Below are 27,603 nucleotides of genomic sequence, written 5' to 3' on the forward strand. Positions count from 1 at the left end.
CTGATCTTGATTGTGAACTATATGGAGTTAAATGTGGGCAAAAGGTTTGATTTAAAATAATAAAATGTATTTGAAAGTTTTAATGCCGAAACTACTATTATTAATTCATACAATACAAATAATTGGACATTTTTACATTTAGATTAGTTATTATTTTGAATAAATTGTTTATTCAGTTATATATTATATCTCTATATATATTTTAATATTTGAGTACTTATTTTTCTCAGTTTCTAAATACCAATTTTTTGTTATGATTCTTCTAATTTCAGGAACAAAATGTAAATCTTATAAAAAAACGTTTTTTTCCTTTCAAAGGTTTCTGGTGCTGATTTAGCTCCATAGAACTACTGGACAATTTTACATATTAAATCTCCTTAAATTCTTAAGATTTTGTGAAGGAAATTCTGGTATTGAATTACCAAATATTTGAGATAACAGGAGCTCTGTTGTATAGAGAGAATTTATGACACTACAGGAATAGAGGAGAAGAGAAACAATTACAATGTGGGGCTTTCTGTGAATTCTACTTGTGAAAGGTCCTTGTATGGTATGGTGTTGTTGCAGTATAGGACTTCAACCAAAACTAGAGAATGCAATTCCTGAAGAAATTGCTAGTGGGAATATTTTATGCTGAAAATCTGACGCTGAACTGCTATGCTGAAATGTAATGTGTAAGAAGAAAGTGAAGAATTTAGATTGAAATGATACATGAACACTGCTGTTAAAACACGCTCGTTGGCTTGGCTGCACCCCGTAGCCTGAAGACACCACTCCCCTGGACGCCTCCTCCCTGGTTTGCTGTCACTTACTCTCACGCACTACACACTTCCAACGCTTGCTTCCTCCAGACGCTTTGTGTTTATTGTCTCTGTGTGTTTTTGAGCTCTGGTGCTTGCAGTTGGACCATGTCATGTCGGCTTTAGCAGCATGTGGAGGGCAGCGCTTGTTGTGTTTCTCTTTTCGGCTCCCTGTCAGCATGTCTGGGCTCAGGAGGGGGCCATCACTCCTCAGGACTGCAGCCTGGACTGCATCAAAGAGGTATAAGCGCATATTTTTGTTTACACACGTTCCGCTTCAGGTGTGTGTGTTGTGTTAGTGTGTTGACGGCATTGTCTTCTGTTGCGGATACACTGTGTCTACATCCTTCTCTTGTTCATTCAAAGAAACTATTTTCAACTTTTTTTTAAAACATCACAGCTGACCTGAGATGTACACGGTGTGGGAATGTAATTACAAATGTTTACCAAATACTTTAGTACACATTTAAGGTACTTGCACTCTACTTTAATATTTCTATGTTTTGCAGCTTTATACTTCTACTCAACTACATGAACAAGATTGTGTACGTTGTACTCTACTGTATTCATCTAAACGCTCTAGTTTGTAAGTATATATTTATAAGCTAGAGCTTTTAGATTTTTACTCTTATATTTATTTAAAAACTTTAGTTTTTAGATTTTTACTCTACTGCGTTTATCTAAAAGCTCTAGGAACATGTTCAATTGTTACCCTTCAGATGCTAGTTTTCCATCCCTTTTATGTCCAGTTAAAATGATTTTTCTCAACAATTTACATGGTTCTTACGGTCATTAAAAACCTGGAAAAGTCATGGAAATTCAAAATGCTAATTCCAGGTCCTGGAAAAGTTATGGAAAACAATATTTTTCCCAAAGTTTTGGAAAAGTCATGGAAATGTTACTAAAGTTGCATCAAATATAATTTATATTTTATCTAATCGCCAAAATAGTAATACTATAATGATAATAAATACTGTATCGTATAGTAATGAAACGTAAAATGGCATTTAACTGACGAGGTATTTTTCTGCTGAGAGATTTTAGTTGCTTTAGCCTGATTTATTTTAGATAGGCACAACATGTTTCATATTTCATATGCAGACCTTATTTTCCTGTTCCATGTTCAAATAAATAATTTTCAGTGGTACCGCTGAGAAAGAGTAATTGTTTTGGTCATGGAAAATTAGGTAAAGGTCATGGAGAAGTCATTGAAAATCATTGGTGAAAAAGTGTATGAACCCTGAATTTAGCTCACTTTGAAATGCTTATATCTACACTAAAGGATTTGATCTTTTGGTGTTTAGAAATGCTCCTACTTCTAAAGCGAATGACTCTTTTAAAATTCCTTTTGAAACAGCTGCGAAATTGTTTGTCACATACCTACATTCTGCCGGTGTATCTTTAAAACGTTGACATTGACGTTTTAAAGAGAAATGGTTCTCACAGAAAGCGAGATACAGATTAGTTCATGGTTAAGAAAATAAAAGCGAAAGAGTTTGATCACAATACAAAACATGAACAATGATACCAAATTCAAATCTATTACGATGACATTTAAATATGTAAAAACAAGTTACAAAACAGAAATAATTTGATTAAAAATACAATAAAACGTGAACAATGATACCAGTAAAACAGTTTCAAAGCCACATTTAAAAGATAGATCTATAATTTACACTTGTTTTTTTTAGTAGTAAAACCCTGAGAGCCCATCTGTTAAACAAAGACTACTTTGACTTTGGCTGCTTTTTGGAATCTTTGCTTACAATGCTTTAACTGAAGTCATTTTCTTAAGGTAGCAATTACTTGCATTGGATCATTTTCTCATTGTGGGAAAAAACACGCTGCTTCTCCTGCAGCTGCATGACATGGCTGCCGTGCACAAGAGGAGGTTAGAAGAGTGGTAGAGACAGCTCGGATCCCAACGGGCTAATAAACAGACATTACATTCACTTATGGTTTTGAATGCTGTTTTTTGTTATAACTAAATATGGTTCAAACGCTGATTCAGGAGCTTCAGGTTTCTTCTGTTTAACATCTGGCAAGTCGGGTTATACATTGTATCCAGACTTTGACTTTGAGGGATTTCTTCTTGTTGAAGTGGCTGAGGTTTCTCCTCTACGGCTGCCGTGCTGTTGATGGATGCTGCAGCAGCAGGCATGGCATTGGAAGCTGCAGCGATCTGGGGTTGGCCAAAGGCATCTCTCCTTGCTTCATGTTATTTTTCTGATCCCTGATCTTGATTGTGAACTATATGGAGTTAAATGTGGGCAAAAGGTTTGATTTAAAATAATAAAATGTATTTGAAAGTTTTAATGCCGAAACTACTATTATTAATTCATACAATACAAATAATTGGACATTTTTACATTTAGATTAGTTATTATTTTGAATAAATTGTTTATTCAGTTATATATTATATCTCTATATATATTTTAATATTTGAGTACTTATTTTTCTCAGTTTCTAAATACCAATTTTTTGTTATGATTCTTCTAATTTCAGGAACAAAATGTAAATCTTATAAAAAAACGTTTTTTTCCTTTCAAAGGTTTCTGGTGCTGATTTAGCTCCATAGAACTACTGGACAATTTTACATATTAAATCTCCTTAAATTCTTAAGATTTTGTGAAGGAAATTCTGGTATTGAATTACCAAATATTTGAGATAACAGGAGCTCTGTTGTATAGAGAGAATTTATGACACTACAGGAATAGAGGAGAAGAGAAACAATTACAATGTGGGGCTTTCTGTGAATTCTACTTGTGAAAGGTCCTTGTATGGTATGGTGTTGTTGCAGTATAGGACTTCAACCAAAACTAGAGAATGCAATTCCTGAAGAAATTGCTAGTGGGAATATTTTATGCTGAAAATCTGACGCTGAACTGCTATGCTGAAATGTAATGTGTAAGAAGAAAGTGAAGAATTTAGATTGAAATGATACATGAACACTGGGGGCTTGAATGTGTGATGAGAGAAGAAAATAAAGTAAAAAGGCTTGGAAAAGCAGCAGAATATTTGAACTGCAAACTTTTGAACTAACTTGATGGCGAATGATCTGTCGCCATGGCAGCAGCATTTGATGACACCCCTTAATACGCTTAGATGCGTTGATGGCTGCATTGTTACCAAACCTGTGAAGTTTTGGGGCGTTTGGAGCAGTTTCACTGAAGTTATGAGAAAGCCGTGTTTCATGGCGAGCATTGTGTTGCCATGGCAACGGCTTTTGAAGAAATCTCAGAACTGTCCCGTAGATGTCTGGACTGTTAGCACAAATGTGAAGTTTGAGCACTTTTTGAACATTTTCATAGGAGTTATAGCGACATCATGTTTTATGGCGAGGGATGCGTTTCCATGGAAACGGCATATGGTGAGATCTCAGATTTGGCGTCGAGCTGTTGAGGCATGGACCGGTGATATACAAGTGAAGATTGGGGGACGATTGGACCGTGTCGATTGGACTTACTGCCACATCGTGTTTCATGGCGAGTGGTCTGTCGCCATGGCAACGGCATTTGATGACACCCCATACTACGCTGAGATGCGTTGATGGCTGCATCGTTACCAAACCTGTGAAGTTCTGGACTGTTTAGAGTATTTTCACTGAAGTTATGAGAAAACCGTGTTTCAAGGCGAGCATTGTGTTGCCATGGCAATGGCATTTGAAGAAATCTCAAAACTGTCCCGTAGATGTCTTCACGGCTGGACTGTTAGCACACTGCTATCTGAAGTCTGCTGCTCTGAGCATGTCAGTTGGAGTGATGACATCATCGTGTTCCATGACACAGGTGTTTATAATTGAGCTAACGAGCTCTGTAGAGATCACAGGTTTGCATTGTTCTGAATGAGAGATGAACCTCTTACATGTGAACGTTTTGTGGAAGAACCGTAACAGATATCTGTGAAATTTCAAAACGTGAAGCATGTCAAGGAAGTTGAGTATCTGCAGTGTAATTTTTGTGTACTTTTGGGTTAATAATGTGGCCTTTTTGGCAGTTTAACTAAAGGTGTGCGGCTGCTACCGTGAGGAAATATCTGCCTGAAATTACAATGGAGGCATGTTGAAAGTTTTTGTCACTTCATGCCCTCAAGAGGCATTTTGTTTAATTAGTTTTTGCTTAATTATTTGTCATTTTTCAAGCTACGTGATGTTTTCCTACGTTTGTCATGATAAATTATGTCTCAGGAATGTAGGGTTTGGGAATTATGGCAGTTTTAAAAATATATATAAAGGCAAATTTCAAGATTTTCTACCCTCTCTGTGACATCACGCACTCTAGTTAATGTTAAAATCTGAAGAAAACCTCTAAAACAAGGTCTGAACAATGTTTAATATCTCTAAAAGTAAGAATCAGATTTAAAAGTTGTTTTACACGAATAATGTCAGAAAGATGTGTAACATTTTAAAGTTGGAATGCGGTTTCTGAGTGAAAGTATGAATGAACAGTTAGCAGTTGAAGTCGCATGAATATTTGTTGAAGTCTGAAGATTCAACCCAGTCTCATAAAAAAACGTGTAATAACTACTTTGCTCCACAACGTAGGACATAGTATTTCGACAAAAACGCCTCTGAAATTGTAAGATCCCTAAATTGTTTTTCACCATTCATTTCTCCCTGCAGAAAAAAAAAACATGGCCGAACTTCGTTTTATTCTCGGTGTAAAATGCCTATTTTAAAGTTAGTTTGGCCATTAAAATGCGTTTTGATGTCATTTGATGCAAGAAATATGAGTTGTTATCTCAGATTATGTGTGCAGTGGATGTACATGATCTTTAGTTTGCTAATTATTACTAAAGCAAACAGATATTGTTCTAAACTGTATTAAAGTAAACCGGTATTATCTTGAACTGTATTGAAGTGAACATGTATTATTTGGGACTGTTTTTAAGTAATCCTATATATATATATATATATATATATATATATATATATATATATAAACCTTCTTACATACACTTTCCCAGACACCATGACACACACACACACACACACACACACACACACACACACACACACACACACACACACACACACACACACACACACACACACACACACACACACACACACACAATACACTCCCTGACCAAGATACCAACACACACAAACACACATACACTTTCCCAGACACCCTGACACACACACACTCCCTGACCAAGATATCAACACACACACACACACACTTCCTCTTTACCAAACACACACATGTCCTTTTCAAGGTTATTTTTGGGGCCAATGTTTGATACTAATATATCTGTGTACAATGTTTGATTGTTTGAGAAAGAATAGTTTGTGTGTAAGTTACCTTCCCTGGGAAATTAATGGATTGTGTGAAATCTTCCCTGGGAAATTAAAGGAGTGAAGTCCGGTGGAAGATAAGCAGTGACTCTCCGCCCCAAAAAGGTCCATATATACTGTTTATTCATGCACGGGGCCCCCTGTTGCTGACTGGCTGGTCCCGATACCTGTATCACACGGCAGTAGAGCGGGGAGCCCGGAGTGCTCTGTATTTTCGTATTGTGTCTTTTTACCATTAAAATCAGATTATTGTTATAACTTTTATGCCGGTGTTTTGAACTCCTTTTCTTATTAATCTGACCAGGCTCATCTAACGGACGGCGCGGAGCAGAGCTGGGCTTTAAGCCACCACAACTGTGTCTGCTCCTACATTACGAAGAATACTTACAACGTTTTCATTGTTACCAAGGTGGTTGCTAGTGACGCTGCTATCGATATTATTTCTGTTATGTTGTGTAACTGTTTAATGGTGTAATCTTTATTACTACCCCTTCCCCGTCAATGTATAGTGTTGGTCCACAGCGCAAACGTATTAGTTTAACAAAATCCGCATCTAAAATTGTGGCATAGATACGTTATTTCCCCTGTGCAATTCCAGTCTCACATCTCACATCACATCGTTATAAACAAATACCGGAAACAGACCGAAAACACTTTATTCCGAGTGTGCTTGCTTTTCTCTTTGAAAGTCATCACATAACGGCATTGTAATACACGGTTCGGCTGCATTAAATATTACATATCTGCCGTAGTTCTGTATTTATAGAGCCCTGATGAGAAGACTTCTAGACAAACATGAGGAACTGAAAACGTGACGTGGATCATAAATATATCAGCCATTAAACAACATATTACATTTCTTTTCACACAATACGTCTCCTTGCAGTATCAACACTAATTCGGCTCACTTTTATATTTGATCCAATTGGTAGATAGTCTGTATTTACACCATAAAGGTGCACAGCTGATATAAAGGGACACCTAGTGGTTAAAGCATGTTATTGAATTTCATAATTTTTATTATTAGATATTAATAGGATCCCTACAAAGTATATTCATTACTCGTTATTCTCTACTAATGGTTAATTAAAGACTGTATATAATGACTATTTTGCACATCCCTTTCAAGATTTTCTAAGGTTTATTGACTTATCATATAGGCCTACACAACTATGGTGTAGTTCTGCATTGAATGAAGAACTTTGTGTATACCTCCAGCAATGTTAACTATGTTGAAGCACTTATTTTAACTGATATTATACATATGTATTATACTCTTATATAAGATGTATGTAGATTAGTGCTGCGTACCTGGACTCACATTCAGGTTCAGGTCCGGACTCAAGTCCAGAGGTACAGGTTCAGGTCCGGACTTATAAATCCGGACCTGAACCCATGGCTTGTGTCAAGTTGTGTGAGTAACTAAAGTGAACTTATTGTGAGCTAATTATCAATTGAAAATTAACTCATAATCAATTCAAATTCAAACTCGTTTATTGTGCTCCCTTCCAACTTGTGTCTACATTTCTCTACAAAGTACAAATGTAAACAAAACACTTTTTGCCACGTCTACAAATGACTTATGACAGCAACTCAGTCCCTGAGCTGACTGAGCCTAAATCCCTAAAGCGTTGCTGAAAGGTAGAGTGTAGAGTAGACTATACGCATTACACTGTTACACACCTACTATACAGTATAGGCTACACTGTAGTGACTGACTGTACAGTCAGTGTACTGTACTGTCTGTACACCATGTATTTTCTACAACTCTACATGTGTATATTATACAGTACATACTACATACATAGTGATGTACATACATACTGTTAGAAATTAAAATCAATGTTTGATATGGCGTAATTTTGAATTAAATACACTATTTAATTTAAATCAGTTTTATTCTGAAAAAACGGAAGTTCGCACTATTAACTTAATACTTTTATTCTGACAATTCTTCACTTCCGGTTAGCATTAGCATGTGGCGAAATGCTACGTTTTCAAACCGTGAATCGAAGGTGAAATGACATGTGATGTTGTACACTGAGAACACTGGGATTAGCACTCATTTATTGACGCTGAATAACGTTTATCAGGGAATGTTTAAATATCCACAGACACCAGAATATACGTAAGTGCTAGTTTTTTTGCGAGTCCAAGTACCGGTTCCCGACGTTCCGGTTTTAACCGGACTTGAACCGAAACTTTTTACAAGTCCAGTACCGGTTCGGCTTACCGGTACGCAGCACTAATGTAGATAGTATAATAAATGTGCAGAATACGACAGTTTAATGGTGGAGGTACACACATATTGATAGATGTCTTGTAATGCACTGTTGAGGAACCTGCGACCAAAGTTTTTCATCTCCGGCCTGGTTAGGTATTGAGCAATCAATAAATAAAGAACACAGAATTATTAAATATAAAACAGAGAATTTGTGTGATTATACTAAACGATTTACAAAAATGCCGTGGTTCCATCCCATTTCAAGTGCTGTTCGACGCTCGGCACACTCTCCAATCACAGAGCTTGAGGACTATCACGGGGTTTGTCAAGCGAAGCGGAGAGAATACTTAGGCTGCAGTCGAATAGTCCAAAGATCAGCTCCTAAGTTCTAACCCTATCGTCTATTCCTTGACCTCTGAGTGAAACGTCACGGGGTTAAGGGATAGTGGATAGGAGAATTCAAAAGGATTTAGGAGAAGAGACTGCGGTACTTTAGAGAATCCGAATGCACTTTCACTATCCGACGTGTTTATGATGCGCCAGCGGACGTCATGAATGTGCGTCTGCTGCTGTGGGGGAACTATGGAAACCACAGTTTTCTATACAGCGGACTACAACATGGATGTATAATAAGAACCACAGACTGTAAACTCAACTCTGCACCGTGCTCTGATGCTGTTGCTTTGCTTTATGAACGTGGACAACAGAGAAACATATTCTTCATGACCAAAGTTGGAATTGAAATAAAAAAGGAAAGTGAAACTTATGCTCGTCACCCTCTCCCTCCGGTCCACGTTAATACCAATGATCCCAATACGTATGATTGTATGAACTAAAGATCTTAAAATCAATACAAATGTATTTATTATAAACGTTAGTCCTTAACATCTATCACTGTGTATATCACCATTCAAACATCTTTTAAAAGTTGAACAAACCCCACACAGCTCAGTAAAGACTGAGATGTTGACTTTATTTGATAATTTCAGTAAAAACTAACGTTCATATTTCTCTTTTTGATTATAATACTGATGAACGTTCAAAACAAAGCACTTTGGCAACTTACCACCTATGTTTTAAAATGCTTAATAAGCACCGCAACTTTCATGATATCATTTCTCGGTCATAATCGGTTGTTTCCGTGAACGGCCGACTGTTGAGTGACGGCAAATGCTGCGGCTGCAAGGCATTGTGGGGCAGCATTTTCGCTTCTCCTGTCGGTTAGGGAGGTCCAGTGGTTCCTAAGCTAAAGGAGGTTATAAAGGAAGTTTGAAACCTCCTTTCCTATCATTCTCATCATTCTAGAGAATTGGAACGGCACTTATCATGGCTGCCACTGAGGGACTTCCGGGTCATTTCACTCCTTTAGGAAGGTTCCTAAGCTAAATGGACTATTCGACTTCAGCCTTACTTCCGGGTGTAATATTCTGTAAAGCAAATGAGCTGCTCCGACCCTCGGTCCTGACGGACTCCAATTTGTGTTTATTAAACAAATACATAAATAAACACAAGGATAATTATGTGTTATTGTTGAGTAAATGGAGAATTGCACAGGGGAAAATAACGTATCTATGCCACAATTTTAGATTCGGATTTTGTTAAACTAATACGTTTGCGCTGTGGACCAACACTATACATTGACGGGGAAGGGGGTAGCAATAAAGATAACACCATTAAACAGTTACACAACATACCAGAAATAATTAACACCTCTGCAAATCGCTAGCGGATTGGTTTCAAGTATGTCAGGGGTCGGCAACAGGCGGACCACGGTCCGGATCCGGACCCAGACGCCGACCTATACGGACCCGGCGCTATAATCAATACATTAATAGGGGATTTTTCGAAGCCTCCCGCTTTTTTAACGCTGATATGGGTGACTTGTGTAATTCGTGGAGAATCGAAGAGTTTTCGTTTTGGGGTGGGGGGAGTCCGTCCGTCAGTCCGACTGACGGACAACTTCTCACTTCAAAAAAGAAGAAGAAATCTAGACCGCAAAAATAATTAAACAAGCGAGTACCTGTTTTTCCTGGCCAAGTACAGGTTCCTTGAACACAACACGAGCGTAACGTGTCTTCACGTGGTATATGTCTCGTCTGAAAGGAGTGCTGACAGAGAGCACCGGAACGCCGCTCCAGCTCTTCAAATATTGCAATACCCATAAGGAGCCGTACACATGCCGCAGTGTTTGCGTGGCTGTGTCTTTAGTTGTAAGCACAGTGGCGATCTGTTGTTATTAGCATCTGGTTAGCTAGCTATGCTAACAAATTTAAAGAGCTTTTCTACAACCAGGTGGAAGAGAGCTCTCTCCTGAGAGGCTCAAATAACCTCAGCTCAGTGAGGTTAAGGCACACCTTGATATGATCATTATAGTTATTAATGAGACTAAATGAAAAACAGGTATAACATACTATATGACAGTAACAAAAAAGTTGTTAAAAATAACAAGAATAGAGTTTAAAAGGGGTGTGATTTGTAAAATATCCAAAAAGAAAAATCTGCTTACAGTTCTGTTTCATATGGGTGTTGAGAGATGTATCCATAGATCTCTTAATGTTGCTCTCAAAGTGCACCAGATTGATGCATTTAACTTCAATATGTAAAAAATAAATAAATCTTCCCGGGGGAGCATGCCCCCGGACCCCCCTAGAGGAGGTTAGGTCCCCCCTCCCACTTAAATCATGTTCACATGGATAGGATACTAAATACATTTGCACACATCTTGTGTCCATATCTTTCTGTGTTGGTGGTCATGCCACACCGTGCACATGCATGCATACGAGAGTCATGGTGAGATATCTGGATTGGTTGCTTTTTCTTTGCACAGCATGAAAGAAAGGCCAAATTAATGGGCTGTGATTTTACTTTTTTTAAGCAGAGGTTGAGTTCAATCATTTGTACGACCCTCGGAGGATGTTGTAAAAATTGAAAGGAAAAAGGTTCCTCACCCCTGCTGTAAATAATAATAAAAACCCTTGATTTTTAACTTAACATCTCTGTCTCCTATTGATCTGAGTATATTATAAAGAATAGCCAGTTAATTGAAGCATTATAGCACAGGCCTTTGTCAGATGGTATATTACGCTGGTTTTTTTCTGCTTCGAATAGTTCTCTCTTTTTTCACCATACCTGTGTTTGCATCACTGTAACCAATGAGCACCTGCATGTGTGTGATAATGGCCCTGACTCCATGTCAGCCCAGATTTACAAACTCCTGGCAGGACAAGCTCGAGCTCAATTCTCACACTGAATTTAAAAAAAGTGAGTGAGGGACTGCAATATAAGAGGGAAAGAAAGAGAAACTTTGAAACTGTTCAATTGTTATGATGTATAAAGACTGATATTGTTCTATAATCGTCTGAAATTGTTAAGTCATGATGTGAAACGGTTAACAAAGAAAAATGGAAACTCAAGCTGCTGCTACACTTTATTTTATTTATCTAAAATTAAGCACTTTTAAGATGCACATATTTTCAAAAGCTATTTCATTTATTGTCTCCCGACAGCCCGAGAGGAACATTACACATATCCACAGTATTTAAGTATTGTTAATTGACAATACATATTGTTGTTTATGAATTGTACTTTCTTTATTTGATTGGCAGTCAGTTGCTGATTATATGCAGACGTTGATAAGCTACAGGTCACTTCAATATATATCACACTAATTCATGAAGCAACTTAGACATTTTTATGTTCCGGACCTTTGCATGGGGACATTTTCTCTAAGTGGACCTCGTTGAATTTTAGTTGAAGACCCCTGAAGTATGTCATTAATTATAAATACTACAACCTATAACCTAGCCTATCAGTTTCAAAACAGCTTCTTTCTTCATATTTTTCTTACAGCAGCAATATGTACGAGAGCAAAACTGCCTACTCTGCTAAAATGACTGACATGTTGTGGCTTGGACCTTAGCTGTCTTTGAAATGCCAGAATTATGCATAAATGGACTCAAATGGGTAGCTCCAGGCAGTAGGATTAGGATACTATCACAGGGCTACAGCTGCTCCAGGAGCATATGCCTCTGGACGAGAGTTATTTACCTTCGAGTGGGCCGAGGTACAATGTGAGGTGGTTTTACACACAACGTTTATGTCAGTTCTTGGAGGGAGATACTTCCTTTGTTGCACTGCCTGGGGTTGCTGACATTTTTGCAGGATTTGTTCCGACGACAAACGGTGTCGTATGCTGTGCAAATTCTTAAAAACTCTGAATGCAAATGTTTTATTTCTGATTTTGGATGATCTAAGTTCGATGTTATTCGATTGTGACGATATGCCTCTTCAGACATGTGTCCTATGTTTATTGCATTGTGAGAATTCCAACTGAGGGCTTCCAGTTTGTGCCTTGAATGCTAAAACATATGTTCTTAGCATTCAAAGCACGCAAGCTAAGAACATTTAAGTTCTTAGCTTGCGTGCAAGTTTGTATTTAGGCTCGAAAGACATTCTGATGGCCTTTAACCAACCTGACAGTTTAACTACCATTCTTTGAACCAACATGCTTACACACTCTTTGTCTCTCTTGCCTACTATAGCGTGTCTTCCTCTCTCATTTACTCCACCTGTTTATCTAGTCATGCTCTCTAAACCTGCAGGGCAAATGGGCTTTATGTAAGCGTGTACCTACAATACGGTTTGACTAAGACATTCTGGTTTCAAGAAATCCTATTGGGTTGATGACTAATGCCTTTGATGTCTTCTTTTTTTAAACCGGTTCAGGTTGTAGTCATCTGTTTCACAACAACAACAACCCGACACCCTGTGATACTGTGAATTGGAACCATATTTTAATTATTGAGCATTACATGGAAACAGTCAGAAACAGAGCAATATTCTTTTACAATATCATGATTTATTATACCCTGGGCCGCCCCTCTCTACAGGCCAATCACGCAAGCTGCATGGGGCCCGCCTTGCGCAGGGGGCCCGCCCAGAGGGCCTCAGCTGCTGTGCACAGTTCTCCACGCAGTTCTCACGTCTGTAACCTGACACCAGGGGCGGACTGGCCATCTGTAGAATCTGGAGAACCACAGAACGGCCCCGACTTCCGGCCGGGGACTTCTTCTTCTTCTGCTTTGGGTTTACTGGCAGGCCGCAAACCACTTCACGGCGTATAGGCTACTGCCGCCCAAAGTCCCCGGCCGGAAGTCCCCGGAGTTGGGGGACTGGCTGGGAGTCCCAGCAGCTTCTACTGAAGCCTTCCGAGTAAATCGCCAGAACGCCGACACCTCCTCATCTCCACCGCTCCCATGTTTTATTTTGTGTTGCCATAAGTTAGTCTCTCTGCGTTTCTGCGCTGGGCTAATGCTAATGCTAATAATGCTAATGCGAGGATAATAAAATGGCGGCTTCACAACCATTTTTGGGAGTTTTACGGAGCGTGGTTTGCAATTCGCCCAGCCAATCAGAAATATAGCTCTTTTCTCACAAAAGAGCCGCTCTAAAGTCCCTGCTCTCTAGCAGGGACTTTCGAGGGGGTAAAAAGGTTCGCGTGAAAAAAAATTGAGGGATTGACCAATCAGATGAGGCCCAGGTCATGCCTCACAATCCAATCAAATTGCATCAACTTCAATTCATACTGTATCACCGCCCTTAAAAAGTAGCAAGCAACTGAAGCAAGTGCAATTATGGGTGGAGATTTGGAGTATTTCATCAAAAATAATTGTACTAAACTTCCGCTACAGCAGCAACTAAAAATGAAATGTGATGACAGGCCAATGCCCAAACTGGAGCTGTGTACAGAGAGGAAAAAAGGAGCGAATCGGACGTAAAACTTTAAATAATAAACAGCGGACTTCTAACATTTGACATTTCATGTGGCCGGACTGGGTCAGTTTCCAGGGCTGAATTTTAGTCCCAGTCCGCCCCTGCCTGACACCGTTGCAATGAATCAACATCTGACCAATCACGGCTTTGATACGGCCACTAGTGCAGGTGAAGAGATGTCGGTGAAAAGACAGTTTCAGTCCGGGGCAAGCAAGAGGGAAAAAAACATGAAGAAACTAGAGCATCACTCGAAGCTGGGTTATTGTATGAGTCAAATGTACAACTTGCGAATGTTGTATAAGTGAAATTGCCAATTGCCATATTAAAACATCAGCTGCAATTCACGACATGAAGAAGGCAGTCTCTGCAGAGCATCAGGCTAATGGAGATGCAGTTATTTCCAGCATTCTTTATTTAACATTCATTCAAGTATGTTATGCCTTTTATCTGCTAATGTAGAGGAGGAAGAGATACACTGTCTGTCTAGTTGGCTTACATAACAGTTAAAGTTTACAGCCTAAAAAACATGGAGCATGTTTTCCCCTTTTATTCATTTTTATGTCAATTTGCACATTTCATGGTGATGCTCAGCCTCTCCCCTTAACTCCTAACAGTCATCGTCATGTCAACCACAACACAGAGAGATACTGATAGAAATGTGTGTGTAGTTGTTGATACATTGCTGACAGAGGGAACTACATTTGAATAAAGATTTAAGAAATATCAGTTTTTGAGCATGTCATAAGCATGTTTTGTCTTGACTACATTACAACTATATTATAATAAAATAATATGGTATTTATATTATTGAATTGATTATGATTATTAGTAGAAGTAGGTTATTTGCATTAATTGTATTTTAATCTTTTTGAGGATAGAATTTGGCAGGAAATGCAGACGTATCACCTGTAAACGCATAGTGAACGACATAAATGCACATTTACCATTTACCTCACTGTATAAAAAAGTAACTGTGTTGATAATAATAATAAACAGGAATTATATTTGCAAAGTAGCCACTTTGTTTCCAAAAAAAATGTGTTCACTCCTGTCGGTTGGGGGGGGGGGGGGGCCTCATCTCACAATGTCGCTTGGGACGGCCCTGATTATACCCTATAATCAAGACCAGGTCCACTGTCTGGCTCATTGTTCCGGACATTCCTCTTCGGTTCAGGATTATTTTACAGAAAAGACAGAGAAACACTACAAAATAGGGGGAGAGTAAAAAGTGGTCACACTATGAACACTCAGTAAACCTAGACCTCCACCAATGCTGCTTCCCTGCAAAAGAAAGCTTGTATTTGCCCATTGATAAAGATTTTCTCCTTAATTCAACGGGTTCCCCCTTGCCCAATGACTCACCACAAGTATCATAAAAACCAAGACAGTATTTTTTAAAAGAACCCAACAATTAATTCATTAAAAAAACACAACCTCATCATAGGCCAAAATTGCTAAAGGCATCAATACTTTTCTGCCAAACTGATTTATCAGGTATTCAAATAAATCTTACTTTTAATTAGCATTAGCTCTCCGGCTATTCAATGATCTCAAAAGACAAGGATGCCAAATCAATCAACAACACTATATCTTTCCAATACAATTAATTGTATTGATGTTATTAAAAGCTTATAGCTCAGTGTGTGTTTCTGCTTTAAAACAACTTGGGAAAGCAGTGTGTTCTTGGCTTCTTTGACCCGATACTCCTTACACGCATTCCTGGAATTGTGTTGACCATGGATCTAATCTAATGAGATGTTAATTAAGGTCAACCTATGTCATCTGTTTTGGTTGGTGTACGAATGTTCATCTGTAATAATGCTACGTTTTTATTCACCTTCATTTAGTCAAGGTGTTCGCCTGACATAAAACTGTTAAGATTTGCAATCAGAGTTCGATATGCATTAAAAAAGAAATGCAGTTAAATGTGCTCAGTATGAATTCATTATTGCTTTCTCTCCTGCAGGGAGGACCTGGATGTGAATACTGCAGAATAACCAGAGCTGATGTCAAGACCGCTCTGGGCTTTAACTCTTTTAAAGAGTTTGGAAGTAAGTCGGGATGCACGAGAACCCAGTGCCGACACCTACAAAGAATGCAGTGGGAAACTTTGTTGAAGCATTAATTGCAGAAACACCTGTTTGCAGCAGTAAGATGCTTTAACCTCAAGCTATTTACCCTGCAGGACAGTTACCAAAAGCTACTCACATAATTATATGTATATGCAACCCTTATTATGTTTGAATAAAGGTCAGCCTAATACTTACCTAACCCAGTAAGGGTGTTGCCAGTTGTCATCACTCAGATAATAATATAGGAAAGCAAAGTGCATCAGTCTACTGTATGTAATAGATTAAAAACAAATTGTGCATAATGTTAGATATTAATTCAACTTCACCCTATTTTATTTGCAATGATAAACCACATTTAAATTAATTAAGCTAAGCTAACAGTGTATCTTCTGTCCACTGGGTTGGTCCATTAGCTGGTTGGTGACGGAAATCTCTCAACTATTGGATGGAATACAAATACAATAAATCATATTCTATAGAGCCGTAAGGTCCTGCAAGAATGGTATTAATAATTGTAACTTTAGGGATGCCCAGACTTTCACTTAGCTAGTAGCTAGCAATGCTCGGGTCCAAATTGTCTGTATCCAATACTGATCAAATACCAACATAACTGTATAGTCTTATAAGGCTAAGAAATACTTTGTTTGATGCTAAGTTGATAATGTTAGCACGATAATGATAGGTCAATGTAAAATAACAAGGTCAATGTTTCCTGTTTTTATGTTAGCATGCTAACGCTAGCAATAACAACCTCACAGAGCGTTGTGCAGGGTTGCAGACTACAGTCTTGCTTACATATCTTTCACATTACATAATTTCCAGAAGTGGATGCTAACTTTAAATCATAACTGAAAATATCTGAGACACTTGTATCCTCACTTGGCATCTATTCATCCATTGTTATTTCTCCTCAGGCTGTATTCCCTGGCCATGTTTTGAGTTGCTAGGAAAAAAAGACCCACAAATCTGTCAGCACTACGTCCACGGTCCAAATAATGTGGAGGTTGAATTTGTAAATGAATCGAACTCAGAATCTGACACCGTAGTTGTCTCCTGGAAGCCCAGCTACTATGGTAGGTATGGTAAACCAATTTCTGTAAAAAACTTAGTGTCAACAATTTGTATTCCATTTGAACCGTGCAATGAATTAAACCTATGATGTTTGACAATGTAAATGCATGTTGAGAAATATACAGTTTGTCATAGGCTTATTTTACCATTTTGTTTGTTTGAAAACACAACAGGCCTTCTGATTAGCTGGGAGGCAAACACATTTTTAAATATTCATGAAGTCGTTTTTGAAGTCTCTAGGCAGTTTGGAAACTCATATATCATTAGACAGAAAGTGCTTGCCTTCCCCTAAAGGATTTTCTGTCAGGATTTGACATGCAACATTTATTTCAGGTGAAATAGATTGAGTGTACTGAAAGGTGATACACGATGTTTCACATTATGAGAATGCTTCAAAGATTATGAGACAACCTGTTTGATCATTGTTGTTGGTATGACAGATGACAGATGTTCTTGTTGGAACATTAATTGACCATGACTTGAACAGGTAGCACATTGTAGAACACACATATATTTGACAATGAAGTATCAACATGCAAGTTGGGTAATCGAGACCCTGTGAGGCTGAATGAACTCTGTCCGTTTGGTGTTTGATTTAGGGATCGCCTTCCTGCGAGGCTTTCAGGTGTCACTCCAGGCTCTGGGAGGGTCAAGTTTTGCCTGTCAGCTCTTCCTCTTCCACCGTAACCTCTCCCTGCCTGCTTCACAATCCCAAAGGGTAAGCAGGGCCTCTTGCTTTCACCGTTTTCTTTCTGGTATGTTGTTTTTGACAAAACAAGTTCTTGTTACAAACAGAGTTCCCACGGCTTTTACCAACAACATTGCTCCAAGCTTATTTCCAGTAAACATTATATTGTTTATATAATTTTTTTCAACATTTACTATTGATTGACTTGATTCTGTATTTAAAGCACCAACGATTTCTAGTTTAATAATTAAAATTGTTTTTTTAAAGTATTATTTATTGACTTTACTTGTTTTTCATGTTGTCCATACATGTGCTTTTTCCAAAACAAAACATTCCTTATTGCATGCCTTAAATTTGAAGGCAATATTCAATTTGTATGTGCAAAAATGTACCATGTTGTATATTTCTATTTAGATGTTTTAAGGAAAGGACACTCAGATCCTCCAATGTCTTTCTTTTAGAAGTACCTAAAGTATTTCACAAGACATCTGGGGAGGCTGCTTTCTGTTTGGATGTCCCCAAACTGTGGAAAAGCCTCCCATTGGAACTTAGAACAGCAAGTAAATTAAAGACCTATCTTGTAAATGTGGCTTTTAATTTGAGTGGTATCACTGTTCATGTTTTATTGTTTTATGGTGCTGTGATACAATTATTTCTGTTTGTTCATAACTTGTTTTTAATTATGTTCCTCACTCTTTATTTTGTAAATATTTTTTTACCAGTGAGTTGAAAACTTCCCCATTCTTATGAAATAATTCCCAATAGGAGAAACACAAGTACACGGTGTCCTTCATTATTTGAAAAATGATGACCTGATGATCCTCCCTAAAGTATCTGAAAATATGTCTTAATGCGAAACAGCTGTGGGTTTTACACTAAAGGTCATCCAACGGTTGTAAAATTTGCAGAAAGAAAGCCTATTATTTATGTCTCCTTTTGGATTGAAAAATGTCCTTGAGGACGTAGCACATCCTGTACGACCTCACGCACATTGCAGATGGGTGTTCAGAATCCCACACTAGCTCAGGTAGACACACAGGCTCCATAGCAGCAGGTGTACATTTCTGACCGGAGAGGGGACCAGTCTGATTTCATATTATTACTTTTTCCTTGCTTTGACATGGAGAGAAATAAATTGTTCGCTATTATTGCACATTACAAGGCAACAGATTGCTGTCCATTCACTTTACTTAAAGTCTTTAACATGTGGGCCCCATTCATCCCTTTATGAAAGTTGCTCAGTGGCACATGAGTCCAAAATGAAGCAACTGTAGGTTCATCAAGGGTCTTTTCTTGAAAGAGCATGCACTTGAGTTTTCCTCTCTGCCCAATCAGATGAATGGAGAGGGAAATTAACCCAGTTTTCGTACTGGGTAGATAATATATAATTGTTTTTACATGTTGATTTACAGACGTCTCTTTCCCAATGTAAGGCATTGTGGGCCAAAAAGACATCACTGATGAACACAGAAGTTTTATTACCACCGTTTGGCCACTAAGGCCATTCCAGAAATCTGCCTTCCTGGGTGCTAGGAGATGTAAATGAGCTTATAGCTAATAAGCTGTGCACTGTTTTTGCACAACTTTACTGTACTACTAGTATTCTTTTCATAACAACTATAGGAACTGGGAGATTTCTCCCCTGCATGTCAAATGTTGACAAAATTGCCAAAAGATAATTGTGCATCTGCCATGTGATGAAATTAGAATGTGTCTGTCGGGACATGGCTCAGAACCGTAGGGTCGATGGTTCGAGTCCCGATCAGACCAAAGGAATACGGATTGTGGACTGGTAGCTGGAGAAGTGCCAGTTCACCTCCTGGGCCCTTACAAAGAACCATTACACAAGGGGTTAAACCCCCATGTGGTCGTGGGTATGTCAACAAATGTGAAACCCTGCATTTCCCCTCGGGGATTAATACAAATCTGTCTTTCTTTCAAAGAAGTCCAAATGCAAAAGCTTTCATCATTAAACCAAATGCTCAATCACCTTTCCCCCACCATCATACACAGATAGGCACTTACAAATACAAGGGGTAATAAAGTTGAAAAGTTTAAGATCACATTCTCCTCAACCATTAACATGCCAAAACTCCACTTATCAGAGAAGTGTGTGTAGCGTGTTGGATGACACCAACATCATGACCTTTGCTTCACTCTGCAGGTGTACAAGTCGGACCCTTTCCCCGGCCTCCCCCTGGGGTCCCAGTATGCTGTTACTGTCATGGCCCTGCCGGTGCCTGAGGAGTGGGAGAGGTTCTACCGCAGCAGGAACTTCTCCTCGCGCTGTAAGACCCCTTTAAGCCAGATTTGGTCTCAGAAGGCACAAGGAAACTATCCCTGCAGTTTAACGAGCGTTCGCTGCCTAAGGACAACCTTCCAAACCCGTCCTTGTTGTGTTTGGGCGTGTGCCTGTCTGTCCGCAGCTAATCTCACAATCTACTGCACACTTCAGCCTACAATTTACAATGGTTATTTATGACAGTATGATTCAGGACCTCCCACAGTTTTAGTGAAGTTGACTGTCTTAAACTGTAATTTACTGCTGCTTCCTATTTGGTAGTGGCCATAAGCGACGTTTTTAGTTGTAGCGTTACCAACTTAAAATCAAGTAATCATCTTAAAGATGACGTAATATGCAAATGTTCATGTTCGTAATTGTATTTTCTGCCTCTACTGTGACATGTTCCCATGCTTTAATGTTCAAAAAGGTCTTTATTTTTCTCATACTGCCTGGGCTGAAACAACTTATTTCACCCTCTGTCTGAAACCAGAGTCCAGTCTGTTCTGACTGGTTAGCTGGCCAGCTCTGTTCTAATCACTCAACCACTTATAGACATCACGCACAACGTGTTGGAGTGCTAGCCAATAGAAGCACGAGTGTTACCTAGTGACGTCTTCATGTTGCAGAAGTAAACAAAACAATCCAGTGGAGGCGCTTCAGGCAGGGGGGGGGGGGGGGTTGGGTGGGAGAGAAACTCCCACAACACAGGGATTTTAGCCTTTGCAGACCATTTACATGCAGTAAAAACTATTTACCACACGACAGGAAAAGGGGAAACCCTAAAAGCCTGAAACGCCTCGATTGGACTCCTTTGTTTACTCCTGCAGCATAGTGACATCACTATGTAACACTTGCGCTTCTATTGGCTAGCGTTCCTACACATTTAACGTGCTAATGCCCTTTCCATATGATTTTATTTATGTTTTTATTACTTTCTTGTTGGTTTCACTCTCTGTGTTTAGCGGCTGGTTTTTAATTAAATTCCATCTCTTTTCATATCAATGCGTTATGTGAATAATAATGTGCATGTCATGGTTTTGCAGCATGTGCGGAAAAGAATGGTCTTGAGAAGTGCAAAAAAGGTGAGAGAAAACGTTTCACATTGTTCAATAACTGTAGTTTGGAGGCATCTTGTAAATATTTCTCAATATAATTATGTTGACATGTGTGGTTATAGATTGGTACCCCAAACACATTGAGGTGCAACAGGAAGGGACAGCCATCACCGTGACCTTTAACCTGGCTCCTCCACAGCTGGGCATCAGGAGCTACTTCTCCCTGTGTTACGCTAACAGCATGAAGACATACACCGACATCTCTCCTGTCAGTCCACAGCTTTAGATTCATGTTGTATTCAATGCGTTAATACCTTGCTTCTGTGGATTGATTTGTAGACTTTTTTGATAACCGTTTTACCTTAATAATCCCCTTAGAATTTCAAGAAAAACCAGACTCACCACAGCTTTCAGATGAATGACCTGCAAGAAGGAACCAAATACACTTGTGAGGTAAAATCTAATTATTATTACACCTATGGATGTAGATTTGTTGTAATTTAACAATACCTTACCATTTAAAAACGTTTTGTAAGTTAATAAAGATGTGTTTATATTGCAAATATAAAACAGATCTGCAAAAATACAAACAAACATAGAAAAATGTATTGTAATTATTGCTAAATATCAATCAATCAACAACTTTATTAATCCCGCAAGGAGCAATTGGTTATGAGCAGCAGCTTATGTCATGAACACAGGCAGGAACATACCGGAAGAAAACACACAGATACACCCGGGAGCACAGATGTGGATCATTCCAATTTACACTATGAATAGTTCAAAGCATCACAATAATAAATAAATAAATAAATAATCAAGTTAAAAGCCTTTTCAAGAATTTAAAAATTTGAGTGCAGAAGGGATGAATGATTTAGAAAAGCGATTAGTCCTTTGAGCAGGTAGAGCATATCTACGCCCTGTTGGCAACAGACGGAATGCATGTGAGAGTACACGACCTGGAGAGTACGCGACCTGGAGAGTTCAGAACGCTCTCTGCTTTCCGCAGAATCTGTTGGTTACAGAAGGAGTTTAAGTCTCTCTGTTTCACGCCGATGATCTTGGAGCAGGTTTTAACGATGCTGTTCAGGCTGTTCCTGTCTTTCGGTGTGAGGCTATGGAACCAGCAGATAAAAGAAAAACAAATAAGGCTCTCAATGAATGCTTGATAAAAACGACAAACAGAAGGCCTGAGAAAGAGTTCAGTTTGCGAAGAAGGTGCATTCTCTGTTGACCCCGCTTCACAATACACTCAGTGTAGGAGCCACATATGAAGCCATTTCTGTGTTTGTTAAGATACATGTTTTTTGAGTCACTATAGGTGGTGGGCGTGTCATTGCATTGGGGTGTTGACGTTTGTGCTTATATCCGGTTGCTTTTACCTGTGCACCTGTCAATAGATGGGGGAGTGAGCTAGAGAAGGACAATTTTTGTTGACCGCACGCACTCACGCAGGCACTCAGGCACGCATAAAAGGAGATACGTACATTCATATGGAATATTGCATTTTTGGAAAGGAAATAAAAGGTCAAACGCATACTGTGTTGGAAAGACTGAGTTTTTGCGCGTCCACAGTGTTTTTTCTCTTGTTTAGTCCCTCGCGGCACTTTGTTTAAGATTACTGCCGCAATATTCAGTATTCACATCAAATTTGAGGTGGTCATCGAAAATGGTGCCAAGTATTTGTATGATGTGACAATTTCTACCTTGTCATTGTGTATGATGCACTCCTTAGGAGCATCCTTGTGACGTCTAACATCAATGATCAATTCCTGGGTTTTGGAGACATTTAAATCCAGAAAACTGTCATCGTACCAGGAAATAAAATCAGTAAGAGCACACTCGTGGCCTGATTCTGAGCCGCTAAGGAGGGACAAGAGGGCGGGATCGTCAGAGAATTTAACCAAGTAGCTATTGTCTTGCATGCTCAAGTGTACATTGTACAAAGTAGGAGTGAAAGAACGCATCCTTGAGGCGAGCCCGTGGAAGTCAGAGTCAGAGAGGCGTCCATTTCCAGACACCTTCTGCTCTCTATTAGTTAGAAAGTTTAAAATCCATAAAACAAGTTGATCAGGCAGTTTAAAATGACAACATAGGCTCTCCACCAGGAGATGCGGCTGCATTGGGTTAAATGCTGAAGAAAAGTCAGCAAACAAAAGCCTGGCATGGGCTTGTAGCTTTTCAAGGTGTTTGTGGAGGGTGTGCAGTATAACAAAATATAAATGGGCTATTGTTTTGTGTGGCTTTGATTTAATAAGTGATGTTAAAATACCAGACTTTAAACAATTATTTTATTTGGGCTATGCTACTTTAAATATTCTTTCGTTTTCGTTGTCTTAAAAGAACATTTCTTGTAGTTTGACAAAATAATTGTAACTTTAGTTGCACTTCTGGCTTTTAAAAAACTTTTTTTATGGAATGTATCACCATAGATATGTGTGCGTGAGGAACTCCCTCCGATTCTAGCCTCTGCAGACCATTTACATGCACAAAAAGGGAAACCCCCAAGAAGCATTACAGGGCCTCTTTAATATTCTTTATCAAACTGCTAATTCCAAGGTCAATAATAAAACTCGCTCAACATTTCCTGTGTCACAGATTGCAGCTGACCAAATGGACGCAGTAAGGAAAACCTTCAATGTTCAGGTGTTGCACTTCCTCAAAGGTAGGGGAGGCAGTTTTGTTGCTGCTGTGTTCGTGTCTGTTATGCTTTCCTGTGGGCTGTTCAATTTCAATTCAAGCTAAATCAATCTCTGCCTTGATTTGTCAGTTTGACTGAATGATCATGTTTCTATAACTCTCCCATCCTCAGCAGTTTCAACACCTCACTCTGTGAGTCCCTCATTGGCTCTGATGCTTCCACTGGGCCTGTCTGTGGCACCCATATTTGTAGTCCTAGTGGCTGCTCTCATCTGGAAGACCAGGCTGCAGATGAAGAAAGTGTACATTAAACCAGGTGCAAAGACAAACCAAGAACTTTTTTGCATTGCTGGATGCTAATTTAAGGTCAAATTAAATTTGTTATTTTTTAGTCATGCCAGATGTATTGTTGTCATCCGTTCAGATATAATAAGGCAAGAAGAGAGCGGCACTCAAGAGGGAGTGATGCCTCTGCCCAGAAACAGGCCGACCCCTCCTCGTCTTCTGATTTGCTACAGCAGCTGTGACGGCCCCGCCCATGTTAAAGCCGTCATGCAGTTAGGGGCCTTCATACAGCAGCACATGGCCACTCAGGTATAGAGGACACGACACTACACGGCTTTACAGTACATTTAGAAGATGCTCTTTTTCCAGGGTTAGACACACACATTTGAACCCTAACCCTCTTCCAATGGGACTTACAATAACTGCATTTGCACCAAAGGAAAACATTAGAAAATGGCTCAAAATAGTAGAAACATTTTTCTTTAACTGCATTTTTGGCACTATGCAATTAAAAAAGAAATTAAATAATTTTGGTGGTGAAAATGCATAAAGCATACATTTTTCCATCCTCAGCTGTATAATGCTAGTTTTTACCATTTTCTACCAGATTGACATTTTCTAATTAACTGCAATTGTCTTGGTTTCCACTACAGTAATTGCTGGTGTATTATGGAGTAATGCAATGTTTGATGCAACGGATCCACTCACATTTGACTAAATATAACCATATGTGAAAATAAAACATATCCCTGGATGTTAGTTTACAGAAAATTATTCATTTTGAATGATTCTTACTCCAAAATCAACAATTGCATTATGTTAACAAACTGGCATAGGGTTACCACTTTTCAAAATGTGTGAACTTTTTATAGTTATGATCTGGACTACCTTGGTTTAAAAACTAATCTCAGTGAAAGTGGAAAATAATATTAATATATCATATTTTTTTATGGCAGTTTTTAACACGGAAATATAAAAGCAAAGAAACTGTTTTAAAGAGATGCACAAGTAGATATAAAAAGTAGACATGTCTGGACATTCTTTTTTAACATCTAACAAAGCCTATGATAATATTGTCCATTATTTAGTTTAATTTGTGTGGTTAAATGGGTTATCCAATCAGTTTGAGGACACTGTTCTTTTTTGGTCTTCCCAGATTCCCAGTGGTATTTACTCTATTTTGTACAACACAACTAGTACATCTCTTTATTAACCACAGAATTTAACTCAGTAATCAAACTACAAAGACATTCAAAACCTTTCCAGACCTGGGAGCCTGCAAGGGGGAAAATGTGTACTTTTTATGATTCATTCCTCTACCACTCGATTGTTTCGAGTGATTGTAATTTTGTTTTCTTTGTTCATGTTGCGATTGTAATTGCTGTGATGGAACAACAAGTTCAGACTTAATCTGACAATATATTATCATGGTGTTACTCCTCAGGTGTGCCTGGACCTGTGGGACTCTCTGAGCATGGCTGAGGAGGGCGGCATGGCCTGGCACTGCCGGCAGATCTGGGAGAGTGACTTCATCTTGGTAATATGTTCCCGGGGCCTGAACCGCAGGAGTAAGCCTTCAGAGGGCGATGAAGATGACGGGGCAGACGAAGGACTCCACTATGGCTCTAACGCCTTCTGCTCTGAAGCTGCAGTTAAACTTATTGGAGAGGAGGTGGGCCACGCCAAAGCCAGGGGCCAGGACTTGTCCAAATACATGGCGGCCATTTTTGATTATTCCGATGAAACTGACATCCCCACCGAACTGAGGCTAGTTTCTCACTACATATTGACACGCGATTTACAGCTGCTTTTCTCCCACCTCCATGGAGTGGCTCTGCACGGGCCGGGGCATTACCTGAAGATAAATCATATATCAGAGGACGGGTTTACTAAGTTACCATCCGGAGCTGCTCTGCAGTGGGCTATTTATGAGGCTCGGACGGAGATAACGGCAAAAAGGCATCACTCTGTGGGAAATGAAGGGGACTAAGAAGAGAAAAAGGACTCCATGGCTAGAAACTTCCAGGCAAATAGGAGGAGATGTGGCTCAATTCCAATGTGGCCCCTACCAGCTTCCAATCCGTTTCCGTGTGGAGGGTCTGCCAAATAAAGTGCCATTCCAAATCCACTAGTGTGGAGTGGAAGTTATGGAGCAGCGCATTGTTGACGTATGTTTGTAGTCCAATGGGATTTTTCCATTGGATTGAAGAATATCGCAGAAAATAAGATCTGTGGCCAACACATGCTTATGATGCTTAGACATTTTGTTCAGTGGTATAATATCCACATATTAACACCACTCTTTCAAAAGCGTTATTGCAATTACCAGAAGTGAAAAGCTAACGTAAAGCTACAAACTTCACATGGTGACATGAACCCACATGTTTAGCTTTATGATGTTTAGTAGTCTAATATGGTCACTTGTTATCAACTGCTATTTTTAATGACACAAAGAAGCTTTAAAAGGTATTTTAACACCAGGTATTTTATGTCCTAGAAAAAAACAAACAGTTTTGTTGTGAAGCCTGCCACACCCTACAGCTCATTCAATAAGTGAGACTATGTAGGGAGTTCTAGCCGTCACAGAGTGGAAAGGTGTAGGGGTCGCTTTGGAAGTGGGCCGTTGTGAAGGTGACTAATGCATCCACATTCCCAGCTAATGTGTACAACATAATATGCTACATAGTGTGCCCGGAAGGATTAAAAAAACAAAAAACAGTAATATGCATAATGGTCGATAAAGCTATCTTAGCCCCACGAATGTATTTGGCAGACATTTTTGTTTCTTGTAATGTCATGCTAAATAAAAAAACAAAGTGTGTTTTTTTATATTAACTTTGTACATGAACTAGTAATCTCAAATGTGAAGGTATTCTGTGTTAATGTTTTCCTTGAAGTACACATTGTATACTATACATGCATGTTTTGCAGTATTACACAATGTATTAATGCATGTGCATATCATATACATGGGAATGGATGAATAGGTCAAATCATTTTAAAATTAGGCGAATGTGAGGTCACACACTGATAAATGTGAATCGACTTGCTCTTTTTTTGTGAGATATTGATTTTATACAAACAAATATAGGCAGGGCCACTCTGCTGATTGCGTGAAGTACAACAGTGTGAATTAGTCATCTTCCAGCTAAAAATCATTCAAATACCGCATTTAAAATCTGAAGAACTCAGTGTGCATCTAGACCGGGTGACGACAATACCTATTGACGCAGCAACCACTGTAAGTTATATTCTTGTTTAATTAGACTTCTCTGTTTCATTTATTCTACTCTTTATAATTGTTCTGTAGTTATTGTAGCTAAAACGGCGATTTTGAGAGATTTGTAATCTCAGATCTGCTCACGTGAACCTGTTACACAGGTCTCAGTAGGCACTCAAGCCTGCATTACAAT

At 38.9% G+C, this 27,603-nt stretch overlaps 1 protein-coding gene across 1 annotated transcript; it reads left to right on the forward strand.

The window, feature by feature from the left end:
• Positions 1–666: 666 nt before the first annotated feature.
• On the forward strand, positions 667–27,032 carry LOC117449909 (interleukin-17 receptor D). The gene is made up of 12 exons (XM_034087835.2): positions 667–1,041; positions 16,062–16,146; positions 17,082–17,240; positions 17,838–17,956; positions 20,091–20,214; positions 21,254–21,292; positions 21,388–21,533; positions 21,644–21,718; positions 23,864–23,930; positions 24,078–24,221; positions 24,330–24,499; positions 25,635–27,032. Exons 1-12 carry the CDS (start codon positions 931–933, stop codon positions 26,178–26,180), a joined length of 1,785 nt encoding a protein of 594 aa, XP_033943726.1. The 5' UTR covers positions 667–930; the 3' UTR covers positions 26,181–27,032.
• Positions 27,033–27,603: the final 571 nt, after the last annotated feature.

Source organism: Pseudochaenichthys georgianus, chromosome 7 (assembly GCF_902827115.2).
Source record: "Pseudochaenichthys georgianus chromosome 7, fPseGeo1.2, whole genome shotgun sequence".
Lineage (NCBI taxonomy): Eukaryota > Metazoa > Chordata > Actinopteri > Perciformes > Channichthyidae > Pseudochaenichthys > Pseudochaenichthys georgianus.